The 16467-nt window shown below is 43.9% G+C and overlaps 1 protein-coding gene across 1 annotated transcript in view; it reads left to right on the top strand.

Annotated features, from left to right (window-relative positions):
* PEPD (peptidase D) overlaps positions 1-16467 on the top strand; it is a 137746-nt gene that overhangs the window by 49547 nt on the left and 71732 nt on the right. Inside the window, exons 8-9 of the mRNA XM_079988434.1 lie at positions 5058-5133; positions 6570-6616. Coding sequence (XP_079844560.1) covers positions 5058-5133; positions 6570-6616 — 123 coding nt within the window. The remainder of the gene's footprint in view (positions 1-5057; positions 5134-6569; positions 6617-16467) is intronic.

Raw genomic sequence — 16467 nt, 5'->3', positions numbered from 1 at the left:
TCCACCTCAATATATATGATTGCAAGGGCAACATCTGCCTGCAAAGGAAACTCTAGCTTTGTAGTTAAAATGTGCCAATAAAATCTCTCTTCTGTCTTTAGGTTTTTATAAAATATTTAAGTGAGGCATGAGATGATTAAAGGCAGGCCAAGCCAGAACCTGTAACCAAGGGATATTCAGTGGCGAACATGATTTATTTATGACCCACCAGGCACAAATAAAATAAAAAATGTTACAGGATATAAAATGTGTAAGATCATAATAGGGAAAAAAAAAAAGAAGCAATCAGATTTCTTAAGTGGGATTGCTATATTTAGGCATTTTGTTGCGAGCTTTGCAATTTGAAAAATTGGAGCCCTCCGTTAAAATGACCAATGGAGATTTTGAAGAGTAGCCAGCCAAATAATGTACAATGGGACGCAGAGAGAGTTTCTTTAGCTCCCCTGGTATAAACCACACTTAAAAAGAGCATGTAAAGCTAGCACCTGTTATTTGCAGGGACGTATTATATCTGCCTCCTTAAAGATCTGAGAATAAGGTGTGCCAAGGAGAAAGTTTTTAGAAAGAGGCAGCCAGTTCCAAATAAGGCATCCCATTCTTAAGGTTGGGACATGGGAAACCTGGCAACCAGGGAGACTACAGGACACATAGCCCAGAAACTAGATCATGTAAGTTCTGCAAGTCTGCATTCCCTAGAATTGCAAGGGTAGTAAATGGAAATGCATGCAGTTGTTGTGGACATTTTTGCATCCTTCCATTCCCCCCCCCCCCAAGCAGGGATTGATAAGAAAGAGGGATGGAGAAATGTGCAGTGTTCTTTATATATGTATGTCTATATGTATGTGTTAGATTTATATCTTGCCCTTCCTCCCACAGGAGCCCAGGGCAGCAAACACATAAAAGATAAAGCATCTAAAAGCTGTTCTGATACAGATGCAAGCTGGGAAAGATATTTACTTAAAAGGCTTGTTGGAAACCTTTTAACGTTGCATCGAGTGTTTCCATTTTTGCACATTTTAGAGGAGAAGAGGGAGGATGTTACGAGTTCTTGTTTTTGTTTTTTTGGCCAGCTATCCCCTATGTATTCTTTGTGCAGGTACCAATGATAGTTACTTCTTGATTTTGCAGGACAGCTACCCTGGCTCAGGTGGGATTGAGACTCTACACCTGGCCTGGTCTTTTGTGTGATGCTTTATTTAGACCAGATCAGCTGGCTGCTAAGTCAAGTTTGGGGTGATCTTTTCCTCTCACAGAATGTACTTATGGACCTGTTTGGTTCTGATTTTCTTGTGGCACTCTCCTGCTGATTTCAACATGGTTGGGGCTTTGTTTGTAGTTTTTGTATTGTCTAAATCAGGGAGTTTTTATGCTAGTTCTTTTGCATTGTTAGTGGATAACCTGTTTCAAAATGGTCTAGTAAACTAAAGCAATCAGAGCTAAGCTGGGATGTAATGGACATCTTTGGATGCATGAATGCTCTGCTAGCACCATGGTCACAGTTTCGAAGTGTGTGTGTGTGTGTGTGTGTGTGTGTGTGTAAGTAAGAGAGAGAAAGAGAGAGATGGGGGGGGGGCAGACAGTGCCAGAAAGTTTGACAAAGTACTGTAATGATAGGTGGTGCCCACATTGGCTACCCTGTAGAAGAGCATCCTTTCCTTACGGAAGTTTCTCCAGATGTTGTTGGGCTCCACCTCCCAGTCAACATGGCCAATCGTCTGTGCTGATGGGAGTCCAACAGCACGTGGAGGGCACACATTTTGGAAGGCTGCAGTTCAGACTCTGTTAAAACATTCACAACTCAGATTAGGGTACCATAAGAATGCTGGCATGTTCAAAATGGCAGAATCCATTTCCATATGAGGAAAGGTTTGCAGCATTTTGGGACTTTATAAAATTATGCATGGCACGGAGGAAGTGGATAAAGAAAAGACTTCCTGTCTTTTTCATGATGCTAGAACTCTTCATATATTTCTATTAATGTCTAGAAGTTTTCCTTAAAGAATTTCTGCATTCTATTTTGACTAATATATGCACTTGAAACTGGAACTTGCTCCCACAGGAGGCAGTGATGGCCCCCAACTTGGATGGCTTTAATATAGAGCATTGGGCAAATTTCTGGGGGATAAGGCTTTTTTCTGCCTCCAGAGTTGGAGGCAGAAATGCTTCTGAATACCAGCTGCAGGAAAACACAGGAAGGGAGAATTGCTGTTGTGCTCAGGTCCTGCTTGCAAGTTTCCCGCAGGTCTCTGCTTGGCCACTGTGAGAACAGGTTGCTGAACTAGATGGGCCATTGGCCTGATTCCTCAGGCTCTTACGTTCTTTATCTTGGATGCTATTTAAGGCAAGGTGACTTTAAAAGTAGCTGCTCCAAACTTTGGTGAAAGAACTGCTTGTGCCTTCTTGGGAAGGAATGAAATGTTCTTGTTAGCCCCAAAGCACCTCTCTAGTGTGGAGACGGTATTTGTGTGTCTGCAGGATTTATGGCTTTGAACGTGCCTCCCTCTGGTCAAGAGACATGCTCTGAATAGTGACCCATATGCCAGCACAGGAAGCAAGTCTCTCGGAATCAACTTCTAATGTCCTGGTTACTGAAAACGGGAGATGCAATTTCAAGTCCCATCATGGGAGGTGATCAGATTAAGGCTCTGCCTGCCTGCTCCTTAAAAAAGGAAGGGCAAGTTTTGGTGAGCACAACACTTGTCCTGCATGCAGAATGTCACAGGTTCAGTCCCAGGTTCATCTCCAATAAGAACTGGGAAAGACTCCAGTCGGGAAAGCAGGGAAATCCTCTGCCAGCCATGGTTTCACTGTGCATGTCAATTGATACAAACCATGGTTTTGTGATCAAATGGGTTTGCAAACCTGGATCTTGAGCAGCCTTCCCCCACCCTGGCACCCTCCAGATGCTTTGGACTGCAACTCCCATCAGCCCCACTCAGCCTTGACTGTTTAGAACAACTGGAGGGCTTCCAATTCATAAAGTCTGACCTAGCCAAGCACTCTAGAGGCAGCCACTAAACAGCATTTTGGGTGGCCACCAGGAGAGTTCATGGCAGAGGTGCGATCTGCGCTAGGCCGCCTTGATCCCAAGCACCATTTCCTTGGCTTTTATGCTGCACCCCAGCTCCTGCCTGAAGACGTGCAAGCTTTCGATTTTTGCTAAACTCTTCATCCAGGGGTTCATAAATTTAATATAGCTCTGAGCCAAAACAGTGTGCGGGGATATTTTCTCTCCCCACTCCCCCGCCTGCCTTCTCCGTCTGCTACCTTTGCGAAACAAGCTTCAGCAACCCAAAGGACTTCATAGCTTTAGGCAAGGATTCATTCATATTCTGCTACTGTGCCTCAGACTCCCATTTCTATAACTTGAGAAATGGCAGGAAGCTGCCATGTTGTGAGCCTGTGACTTGTGCTTGGTAAAGAGTGCAGGGTTGGCTCAATAGAACATGCATATCTTCAGAGGACTGTCTGACCCCACAATTGTGTATACCCTGTGCAGTAAATGCAGGCAGAGGGATTGCCTATTCATGGCAGGTCGAGGCAAAGCAAGGTCAATAAAGCATGTCTGGCCTGGGACAATATGTTTTGCTGCTTGTCTGTCCTGAATCTCCAACTTGCAGCTTCAGTGGATGCTCATGAGTTCTAGTGTTATAAGAGTGGGGAGAGGAGTTTTTTTCTGTCAACTTTCTCAGGGTGTCTAATGGGGGTGGGCCTGGTAGATGTGAACAGGAAGGTCTAGAATAAACCAACCTGCTTTGCACTTTACAGAGTGAGGGAATTCTGTGCACCATTAAGTATGCCTTGAAAGCAGCCAGCTGTCCCTGACTTGACATGGGAGACAGTATAGAAGTGTTATTAACAAATAAATAGATAGCATCTTGTGAAAGGTTTTTTACTTCCCAGGACTAAAGTTTTTCAAGCTTGAAATGTGTTTGAGCTCTTCAATACAATTCCGTTAGTTCATTATCCGGCTCCTTCATCCTTAACTTATACTGACACTGTAAGCTGAACTAGACAGAGCATGGGGGAATCCATGGTCATTTTTTATTTTATTTAATTTAATTTCTAACTTCTTGATATATTAACAATATCTCTTAGCGGTGTACAGAAAACTGAAGCAACAACAGACAACTTAAACAAAATATTACAAAAATTCACAGTTACAAATAAAAATGTCACATTAATACAAAATTACTAATATATATAGAACAGTATTAATTCATTTTCTTTCCTCCCTCCCACTCAGCCCCAAGGTCCAACAAACTCTCAGCTCACCCACAAAAGTCTCACAATGAGAAGAGAGTTTCTGGAAACAGTGAACAGCACCTCTGTCTAACTTGTGTCTGACCCTGTCTTGCATGGCCTGTTTTAAAAACCAAACTGAAGTAGAATTCCCACAGTGTACTGATGTGATAAATTTACAAATCAAGAGTATAAACTCAGGATTTATTCACACTCAGAGCTCAATGATTCTGTTAAATGGTCCTGAGAAAGTGCTTCAGGTTTCTCTGAAAAAAATTTAACAATGGCAGGCACTAGCCTGACTGGTCTCCTGCCTTCAGCCATGGCCAAGTCCACTGACCAGCCTTCCTCAGCCTGGTGCCTTCCAGGTGTTTTGGCCTGCATCTCCCATCAGTTTAAGCCAGCTGGGTTTTTCTGTTGTGCTGGCTGGCTGATGGGAGTTGTAGTCCAAAACATCTGGAAGGCATCAGGTTGAGGAAGGCTGCCCTAGATCTTCTCCTTCCTGTCCACAGACTCTACTTATGGTCTAGGGGCTGCAGTTAGGGTGATCGAACTCGATATCTTATACCAACCTTGCAGGTGCTTTTTCAGCTCATCCTACTTTGAGTAAATTGAATGCCACACATACCTTTTATTTCCTGATGTCCTTTATTTGCTGCAATCTCGTAATAGCCTCTTGCTTTTGAAACGCATCTGGTCGGCGGCAGGTTTGCCAATTAGGTTACCTGGTTATTCTTTGTGCTCTCAACTTAATCACTGCTGAGCTGTAGGGGGAATTACTAACCTGATTCTCCTCTTCTCCTTTCCTTTTGAAGCCGTGTGATTAAGACAGACATGGAGTTGGAAGTCCTGCGCTATACCAATAAAATTTCCAGTGAAGCTCATAAAGAGGTAATGGATCTCTTACAGATAATAATTTTTTCTGCTCTTTGTGTAACGGTGGCTTTTCAGAAAATGTTCCCAGCTACTTGAATTGCTTAGTAATAAACTAATGGAAGAGCTGGGACAGAATTAGGAGGATAATGTTCCTTCTAATAGAATCCTAATAATACACATTGCTTTGCCCTTGAACTTGCTGTTGATGCCCAGGGAACAAAATGTCTTCACTTATCATGCTGGAACACATAGGAACATAAGGGCCCTGCTGGATCAGGCCAGTAGCCTCTCTTGTCCAGCAGCCTGTTCTTACAGTGTGCAGTCAAATTTCTGTAGGGAACCTGCAAGCAAGACATGCGCACAGCAACAATCTGCCCACCTGCAATTCCCAGCAACTGGTATTCCGAGGTGTATTGCCTCTGACGGTAGAAGGAGAACATAGCCATTATGGTTAGTGGCCATTGGTTGCCTTACCCTCCATAAATTTGTCCAACACTATTTTAAAGCCAGCAGAGTTGGTGGCCATCACTGCCTCCTGTGGGAGTGAGTTCCATAGAACAGCATGAAGAAGTCTTTTATCTGTCCTGAATCCAGCTTCATGGGGTGACCACAAGTTCTAGGGTTCTGAGAGAGGGATAAATATATATACAGTGGTACCTTGGTTCTCGAACTCAATCCATTCTGGAAGTCCGTTCGACTTCTAAAACATTTGCAAACCAAGACACGGCTTCTGATTGGCCCCAGAAACAATGCCAACAGCCAAAACAGATGTTAGGCTTCCAAAAAATGTTTGCAAACCGGAACACTTACTTCCAAGTTGCGGCGTTCAGGAGCTGATTTGTTCGGGAGCCAAGGTACCACTGTATATATATTGCCACTTTCTCCATGTGATTCATAATTTTATAAACCATGATACCTCTTTAGTTTAGAGAAAAGGCAAGTAAAAGTCCAAAAATATGTAGCCTTTCCTCAAAGGAGATTTACTGCATCCCCTTGATCATTATGGTCCTTTCTTCTCAAGAGAAGACCTTGTAGGCTCAGCCTTACTCAACATGCTCTAAATGTGCTCCTGTGTTCCGCAGAAGCCTTTAGCACATTTCCTAAGGCATCTGGGTGACCTTCTCACATGGAGGGGTAGGTTCACATATTCAGATCATCACTTGAACCCTCATCAGACATTTATTACCCTAAGGTGGGGGGGGGACACATGGTAGGGAAGCGCTATGGGGATGTGCATTCAGCTCCACCTTGGGGACAGAATTTTTTGGATCCAGGATGTGATCATCACACACTTCTAGTACATTCATGTTCTTTGCTATGTCCAGGGGGTGCTATTTAAGTGCATTATACATCAAATCATGGTAGCTCCCAAAATAAACACAGAATTGTCAAGTGTTTAAGGTTCTTCTGATCCACATTTCTTAGTGTGTGTCCTATGTTTGTGATAACAGGTAATGAAGGCCGTCAAAATAGGCATGAAGGAATATGAGCTGGAGAGGTGAGTACCTTTTCAACGTGACAAAACTGTGGAAAAGCATCTCTGTTAGCAGGAAATGCCCCCAGATAACTCTGAGCGACACTGATTTAATGGCAATTGCACGTGCTCATTTCGAGGCTGGGGCTAGACATATTTTATTATATAGAAGGCATTTCCCACATTTTCCCCATGCTATTAGATGGCAATTGCTTTTAGGTATGGTTTTAAAGCAGTATAATTCTCTTTGCAGACTTTTATGTAATTTACAGAAACTATACCTAATAGCCATTATTATTGCTTGATAGCATCCAATAAAGCAGCTTTTATGTGTGTGAATATCACAGCTATGCCTCCTACGTACATGAGTGTTTATGGGGGCCATAAAATGTCCTGGAGTGTTTGGTGAAATGTCTCTGCTACAGCTGGAGCAAATATTGGTGGTTTTGTTTATGCATTTCGATTTCCGTTTGTGTTGCTTTCCCTAATGAGTCTTTAGATTCCTCCATCCCTTTCTTTGCCCATATGGTTTTGCACCCTGAGAGAAGCATGTGTGCAGCAGTGAATGTCCAGCCAGGCTTCACTGTGATTGGTGTTTGAACTTCCTCTTTGCTACATGCTGATCATAGAATCATAGACTATTTACTCCTAATGCTCTGTCATTTACACGTGGCTCCAATTGGTAGATCTTGGGACTCTACTATAAAGCAAAGTGGATCTGATTAGCATGAAGTTTGCCCACCTCTGCTGCTCTCTGTGGGATTGGCACCAACCACTTGGGTCTAACACTATACCTTCCAGATACTGAATTCAGTACTAGTATTTTAGGGTCATTTCGTAATAGATGTCCAGTCGTTTCTGAAATAAGATTTCAAATAGTAGTCCAATATATTTGTATTACCAAGCAGCTGCAGAACAAATTTATCCTGTGTTGTTGAATATATCCTGTTAAGTCTACCTAGGGTCAAATACTGTTGATACTGAATCTTATTTTAAAACTCCTTTTATATACTTGGTGGTGGTAATTTAACCCAAATCCATTTCTGCTCTTCCGTAGTCCACTCCTCTTATAGATCTCTGGCCCATTTCCTCATAAATGTTCCAACTTTATTATCCAATTTTATAATTATGGAATAAATGCTACCAATTAAGCCACTTTTAGCACACTGGTGTTAATAGGGTTTCATATACATGCAGTGTCTTTCCTTAAAACTCCATGTTTTCTTATTAAGCAAGCTAAGGCATCTCCTTTTATTTTACTTTTTATTTAATTCTGCAAGAGGATGTCCTTGTATGAATGGTGTTACAGAACTGTTGCGGGGGGGGGGGGGTCCCTGTAAACAAAAATAATAAAAAATGCTAGGATTTCAGGTTATGTGTGATATGAAGAAAGAATATAAGCGGCAAAGGAATTCTGGGTTGCCTTATGCAAACCAGTCTGGCAGCTCTCCCGTGCCTGGGAGGGCACCCTCCATGCCCCAACCCTCTCAGTAGTGTGCCCTGCGCTTCTTGGGAGTGCGCCCGTCCTGGGCAGCGTGGGCATATGCTCCGCCGCTGGATCCATCTTGGTGGGGGAGAAGGAATAACTGCCTGCAATGCTTTAGGCCATTATTTTAAGATCTGGACCCCCTCCATGCAGACTGAGGGTGTAAATAGGCAAATAGACCCTATTTCTTAAAGCACGACAGCCTCCACTGTGTCTTCTATTCTCCAAAGGGACACAGACCCTGTGTGGGTGCCTGAGATCCCATGCACTCTTGCCACGGCTTGGCAGAGAGAGGGACCGGCGCTGGGCTTTTGTAACAATATATTCTCACATTGGGACTTTTCTTAAAGCGGTCTGTGTTAATGGGGGATCTCCACAAGTTGTTGCAGGTGTGCAGATTTTCCAGGGTACCAGCCAGCCAGGTGTCTCATGCTCCAGGATAGCCGTTCCATTTTTCTTTTCCAAGCGACATTCAGCATTCTGTGTCTACTGAACATGCTCAGTACACGGGTGGCTGTGGGTTGGATTTTGCCTCCATCCTCTCTTCTTGTACATCTGTGAACCTTGGGGTTCCGCCAAGGATGCTGACTGATACCTCCCTTGTGTTTCTCTGTGGCCCCTGATTTGGCTACAAAGCCATTGGCTGTCACCACCTGAGTTCACTTTTAGAAGTTTCACCAACGTTATTTAAGCATCAGTTTGATCCCTTGCAGCTAAACGTAGCCTCTTTGTTTTGAAGGGAGATTAAATTTGCCTGGGCATTCACATTTGTCATTAGGCTCCTTCTATTCTAATCTCACTTTCCCCATCATGCCATAAAATATGTTGCCTTTTTAATGAGGTAATTAACACTTGATTCATAATTTCAATCAAGTGGCATTGGCATAGGAGTCGGTGTCGCATTAAAATGAATTAAAAGGTCCCATTGGGGCATTTTTTAGTATCATCAAGTGTACTTGACATGTGTTTGGCTGTGCAAGGCAAAATGGGTCAGTTCGATGCGCATCCCATGACATATTTGCTTTCGGTGTGCTGGAGAAGAAAGATGGGGAGGATGGTGCAGAACCAACATTTGGTTAATGGGCCTCAGTCACTTTTTCTTTAAGTAGAAAGAGAAATGCAATATTTAGAGGAGGTGGATTAGCATTGCAAAGCCTCTTGGAAGCTATTGTTGCATTCTTTTAAAGCCCCAAATGGTTCTTGCCAACCTTGTAAAGATTAGTACTGAAAACTTTAAAGCAGCATCAAGAGAAGCTGAAAATATGACTTCCTTGTAAGTTGCTTGTGACGTTTCCTTCTTTGCCTGTGGGAACATGGAATAGCTTGGGAAATCCATTGGAGATAATTATGGGACAGAAAACCTGCATGGTCCTGGATGATACAGATGCTCATCTAGTCCAACCCAATGCAGGAATTGCTGCTAAAGAATCCCTGACAGGTGGCTATCCAACCTCTGTTGAAAAATATCCAATTAACGGGTAACTATCAGGCCTTTGGTGTTGTGGCCTCAACCCTTTGGAATTCCCTCTGGTTGAAAATTAGGCAGTCCTCATTTCTGTTTTCATTTGGGTGCCTACTGAAGACTTTCCTCTTTCAATGGGCCTTTTTAGTAGAGACCTTTCCTAGTCTGCTCCTTTGAGAGAAGGGGAGGAATATAAATATAAGAAATACGGTAATAACTAATAAAGGCAGGTGCTCTCAACACTGGCTCACGGGTTCAGGTCATGTGCTCATTTCCTGAGTCCTTCAGATTAGCTCAGGAAATCAAATTTATCTCCAGTTATTTTGGGGAAACAAATTAGTTCATTTCCGGGGTGTTCTGAGAAGACCCCGGGAGAATCCAACCATCTCTGCCTGTGACACAGCTGAATCCAGGAAGAGCCTCATCCTCCTTATTGTAGTCTCCGAAAACTCAATTTGGGAAGAGGCTGACGATATTCTGCCCAGTAAAGTTGCCATAAATAATGTCAGATCAATAGAGTGGAGGAATATCATAAGGCTTAACTGTGCGTGCATCCAGCCTTCGTGCCTTTTACAGCTTTTTATTACTACTATTATCCCCCTTTAATAAAAGCTTTGTTTGACTCTTAAGGGACGGCAAATTGTTTTTGTGGAAAAGCGGGTGCTGCGTAAGGCTGTGGCTCCCACCCAGCGATGCTTGGCTACATATTGGGGTACTTTCACACTAGCCAGACAGCTGAAACTTCATGATGGTAGTCCAAGAGAGCTGGTGCTTGGGAGGGACAGGCTGGCTGGAGCCTTGTGTGTGTGGAGCTGGAGGATTTTCTGTGACCACCAAGTGCCCTTTAAGCCTTTTGAAGAACCTGTGAGATCAGCGGCCAAGACTGCGTCAGTTCCTTCTTGATGGAAGCCAGCACAGAGATGGCAAAGTCCACTTGTTGAGGCAGAGTATTGGGATGTTGGAGTCCCCCTGCACCCTTTACTCTGCTGTATTGGAGTAGATTTCCCATGGATCTGGGCAGAAGTGCTAGAGATTATCTTCTCTGGGGTCCAATGCACGAAGTAAGCTCCTCTCTCCTTTTGCATCTTGTTTTTGATCAAGGCTCTCCTTCACTGAGGAATGAGAGCGATGTTCAGTAGCCCCCAACAGATGCAAGCCCCTTTGGAGATGCCTTGGGGAATCGCCTCTCTGATTCATAAAACACAACTCTCTCCATTGTACCTGTGGCCTTCCCAAAGTGTCCAGTGTTATCCTTCTTTGTTGCTGTTTCATTTGCCTGGTCTGACTTCCTCTAATGCTTCAGGGTCATGGAAGCACGACCAGCTCCTCAGAAAGGCAGGTGGGAAATCTCCCTTCGTTCCTGAGTGTATTATTCATATCCCACTCTGTGTCTGGAAAGTCCTCTCTCTCTCTCTCTCTCTTTAATCTTCCAACAGTTTTCCCTCTCTACCCTCCCTTCCCAGAATTTAATTCCTTTGGGTCCATCCGTCCCCCCTTTTCTCGCCTTAATCTGATTCCAGGGCAGCCATGTATCCCAGCCTTTTGAAAATCAATAGTGTAAGTGGGATAAAAGAATTCCGAAGCCAGAAGGACTTAGCTGTGACGTGACTTAGAGTGGCAGTGATGTTAATGCAGAGCCCCACTAACACCGCCGCCCTTCTTTAGCTTTTGATATTTGTTGCATGGCTCAGTCCCCCGCCCCACTGGCTGCATCTTCACCGCTGGAGAGGTCAGATTTGGCTCTTTATTCGGTATTCAGTTCATTGTCCTCTCCCTGATTTCTGAAGCAGGGCTTAGGCTATCAGATGAGTCTCTGTCATATCTGTCAGTGTTAAATTTCCGTATCTGTGGAGCTCTCATGGATTACGGCTCACACCTTTTCATTTATCCCTTTTTTCAAGGGCACAAAAATAAAATGAAGATTGTGCACATCCAAGAGTGAATAGCTGAAGCCAATCTCTTTCCCCCCACCTTCCTGATTATGTTCTGGATTTATGACTTCCTATCTCGTAGCAGATATTGCTATTTAAGTTATTCAAATATTTATTTCCATGTTTTAAGCTAGAGGGCAAAAAAATCCATCTTCGGGATAGTCTTCTGATTTTCAAATGCTATGAATCCCAGTCAAAATCAGAAATAACCTTTTCATATTCAGAAGTGAATGGGAGGGGGCAGAAATAGACTCTTTGTTTTTTGCTGTAGTGAGCAGCAAGGGACATTCTTTTTATAATAGTTCCTGATGTGGCCAAAGATGTCCCATTTTACCTTCTCAGGGACAATGTGTGTTGAGTTGGGATTTAATTTGTAATCAACGTTCTGGGGAAAATTAGAGATTTAAATATGGCTGTGGTCTTAAATGGCTAGTCCTTCTATTTTCGCCACTTCCATTTCGAAGAAGAAGAAGAGGAGGAGTTTGGATTTGATCTCCCGCTTTATCACTACCCGAAGGAGTCTCAAAACGGCTAACATTCTCCTTTCCCTCCCCCCCCACAACAAACACCCTGTGAGGTGAGTGGGGTTGAGAGACTACAAAGAAGTGTGACTAGCCCAAGGTCACCCAGCAGCTGCATGTGGAGGAGCGGAGACGTGTACCCGGTTCACCAGATTATGAGTCTACCACTCTTAACCACTACACCACACTGGCTCTCTCATGAAATAGGTTCCATGCATGATTTCCATCTAGGAGACTGAAAGTGGCTTATAGATAAGTTCAAAGTGGCTGATAGCAATGATAGGCAAAAATGATCAACACACCATCAAAACAATGTAAGAACTGATGTGGTGGGAGGTCCAGTCTCCCGAAAAGGCTGGATCTAGTCCTTTATCTTCCTCCCTTTTTTGCCTTCTGTGTTTCTTGATGCTGACAATGCCAGCTTGGATATTCCCTGATTGCCCCAAGTTTTAGTTTTGATAACATGTAGCTTAGCTGATCAATGACTCTGGGAATCCATGCTACTAAACGGTAGACTCTTTCTTTAGGCTCAAGAAGGATATACTTATTTCCTGCCACTCAGTGCCCTTAATCTGTTGATGGCAGAAAGTTTCAGATGCACTTTTCACAACCCCTCCACTTTCTAAGTGCCTTTCCCCTTCTTCTGGGGCTGCCGAAACCTCCCTCACCCTCCAGTTCTCGACATTCTCCTCTGAGGCAGAGAAGTGAAAATTTATTTTCAAGGGCGTCACTGGTGGGAGCCTTCTGATATCCCCTTTTGCCTCAAAGGTGCAAGTTGACTTTGTGTCCCCTGCCATTTGTGCAAGAAAGCGAACTTCACAAAACTGGTGGGGGGCAGAAGCAGGATATAGACAATAAGCATCTGGCTTCCCATTCCTCCACCTGAACTCTGACATTCCGACTATGCAAGAAAGAGAGAGCCAAGCCTTCCATATAAACCCGGTTGAAGAGGAGGCCTTTATACAGAATGTGAATATTCTATGTTACTGCTTATTGGGAAAACAATAGCAAGAACAACAATGGAGGAAATGAAAAAGAAAATGTTGTTTTATTTATTTACATCTTTCCTCCATGGAGCGCAAGGCAGTGTAAGTGGCTTCTGCTCCCCCCACCTCCCAATTTTATCCATGCAAACAACCCTGTGAGTTTGGTTAGGTCACCCAATGAGCTTTGTGGCTGTTTTCAAAGGCCTTTTGAGTATCATTGTCTCAGGAATGCTGGAAGTGGGTGGACTTATCTTTTGTAATCTTCAATTACTTTGTGAAACGCCTTAGATTCAAACCCCCCCCCCCATTTTGGGTTGTAACAACAACAACAACAACAACAACTTACCGTATTTATGCAAATCTAATGCACCATCAAATCTAATGCACACCCTAATTTTTGCAAAGTAATTTGGCCAAAAAAGGTGTACATTACGGTTGAGTAAATATGGCATACCCCACCCATCTGACTGGGTTGCTCCATGTTCCCAGGTTACCTATAAGCTGCTGGGATTCTACAATGGACCTGCTGCCGCTGGAGCCGCCTTCACTGCCACCTCCATTGTCCTGTTTTGTGTGTGTGATAGCGTACAGAGTTTTTAAAGAGGGAAGCATCTTTGATATTCCATGCTGGAACTATTCTCTCTGTGCTTGCTTAGGATGTTCCAGAGGTTGCCAGCAGCACAAGGCTCTCTGAACTTCAACCGAGAGCATATTGATTTTAGTTTGAAATGGCTGCCTCTTAGCCCATCTGGGGGGTGTCGTGGTGGCTTACAAGCCCAACGAACAGATAAAACGCCATGCCCAAATGGTTAAAGCCAATCTTGAAAATAAACAAGTGCAGCCAGCAGAACCTAAAGGAACTGCCTTTTTATATCCTCCAATATTGCCTTTTCTTCACCTCGGGGAAATCGGGCTCAGCTAATGCATTAATTGGAAATGGTAAACTTGGACTTGGAGTGCATTGCAATACTAATGATACACTAATAATTTTCTATTGCATACTCGACTGACTGCGCATCCCACAGAATCGGCATCAAAGCCCTCTAGTAGCCCTTGGGGCTGTATTTGTGTCCTGCCCTTCAGGCATTGAGCTGCAACTAGTCCAGGTTTTCCCATTCACTTTTCCTTGGTCAATACATGAAATTGCAACTTACAGTAAACATTAGGGTGAACCTTCTGACGGTAAGAACTGTGAGTCAGTTGGAACAACCTACCTCAGAAGGTGATGGACTCTCCTTCCATGGAAGGTTTTAGACAGAGGTTGGATGGCCATCAGCTGGTGAGTCTTTAGTTGGAGTTCCTGCACCATGTGGGCTTGGACTAGATGACCCTTGGGGTCCCTTCCAACTCGACAGTTCTATATTTATAGGCCTGATTTTGTTTTACTAACAAAAATGAATTTTGCAGCTGAGTGGCTCTTCTCTTTCTTGGGAAAGACAACCAGCTGTGTAGCCTTCTCGCTGGTGGTGTGTTCTTTTCCACCTCCTGTCCCTTCAGACAGGTGAAAGCCAAGATGTGCCCCGGATGAGCCTTCGTTGACATTGCGCTCTACCTGCTCAGCAGCTGGGGAATTCAACAGTTTCCACACGTCGACCTCCTTCTTCCCACGACCACAGATGCTGCATAATTGAGCTCTGTGGGCACGAATGTCGACAGCTTCCAAGTGGGATGTCTAGAATATTAATTTTGTCCATTAATAACAAGCTGTCAGATGTTGCAACCTTAACTTCAAATCTTTCCTGGAAAGTGATAAAAGAAACTGAAGCAAGGTTCCTTTTCTCAATAACTGACCCTTTCCCTTCTTCCTAAAAAACTTGTGGTCTGTACGGTTTATCTGGTAACCCCATCAACATTTTCCTACCACACTTTGACTCTTTTAACTGTAGCTTTGAATTATCCATATAAGTCATTCTAGCTTTGCCATTCACCAAGTATAGTGATGTGAACACATATGTTCCATGGCAAGGCGATGGCTTCATAAGCCACAAGTGGATACCACAGCAAAATATTGCAAGCTGGAATGTCCTCCTTCAGGGTGCCAGCCAAGCAGAAATGACCACCTCCAAAATTCTCCATACTGTGACGACAAGAACCTGCTGGCTCCCAGAGAGGAGGAGCTTTCAGCTGCTTTGCTTCTCCCTGGTCCTTTTTTGTCCAGGGAACATGCTAAGTTACCTCCTCACTAACCACAAGTTAACAGCTGTCGTATGGCTTACCATGCTGTGCAAACCAGGTGCATCTATATGACAGTTGCCTAAAAGGAGTTACATAATAATAATAATAATAATAATAATAATAATAATAAATAGTTTATTTATTTATTTATTTATACAACACCCATCTGACTGGGTTTCCCCAGCCACTCTGGGCGGCTTCCAGCAGAATATTGAAATACAATGATTCATCAAATCTTAAAAGCTTCCCTAAACAGGACTGTTTTCAGATGTCTTCAACATCAGAAAGTTGTTTATTTCTTTGACATCCGGTGGGAGGGTGTTCCACAAGCGGGTGCCACTACCAAGAGGCCCTCTGCCTGGTTCCCTGTAGCTTTGCTTCTTGCAGTGGGGGAACCGCCAGAAGGCCCTCGGAGCTGGACCTCAGTGTCGAGGCAGAACGATGGGGGTGAAGATGCTCCTTCAGGTATTTAGGGGAATAGGGTGTGACATGCTGTGGGGAATTCAAATGCCCGTTTAAAACATAGAAATTATCACCTTTTTTTTTTTTTTTGAAAGCAAGGAATTATCACAATTGAACATAAGCAACTTATTAATACTTTCAAGTAGAGCCCTGTTGCATCAGGCCAATGACCCGTCCAGTCCAACACCCCGTTCTCACAGTGGCCAACCAGATGCCTGTGGGAAACCCACCAGCAGGACCCAGAGACAAGAGCCCTCCCCCCCCCACCGTTTCTAGCAACTGCTATTCAGAAACATTACTGGATCCAGCTGTGGAGGCAGAGCACAGCCACTGTGGCTAGTAGCCATCGATAGCCCCCCTCCTTCATGTATGTGTCTTATCCTCTTTCAAAGCCATCCAGGCTGTTGGCCATGACTGACTCCTGTGGGACCGCGTCCCATAGTTCAACTCTGCACTGCGTAAAGAGGTCCTTTCTTTTATGTGTCCTGAATCTTCCACCAAAGCTGGGGGCAGAAGATTAAATATTCAGTCTGGAGTAGAGACTTTGGATGTGACCCTTCAACCACTACCCCCCCACCCCCGCTGCTAATTTCGGTAGGATATAGCTTATGGAAGAGCTCCAGTGGGGTGGAGGGAATGGCAGTTGGCAGAGCCGAGCTTGGAGGGCCTGTGCCTGGCGACTGCAGTTTTGTCGTCTTTGTCTTCTGCGTAGCATAAGTCTCTGTGTTAAACTTCTGAGTTTACTAATAAGCATAACTAATGAAATTTCAGGTAATTAATTATTTCTCGGGGCAAAGCCCTCCCCTTTTGTGCCTCCAAGCTCTGCATGACAAGAATGAAAATTAGTTCCAC

This window comes from Podarcis cretensis, assembly GCF_951804945.1.
Source record: "Podarcis cretensis genome assembly, chromosome: 8".
In the NCBI taxonomy this organism is placed as follows: Eukaryota; Metazoa; Chordata; class Lepidosauria; order Squamata; family Lacertidae; genus Podarcis; species Podarcis cretensis.
This window is presented reverse-complemented; position numbering and strand designations above follow the sequence as displayed.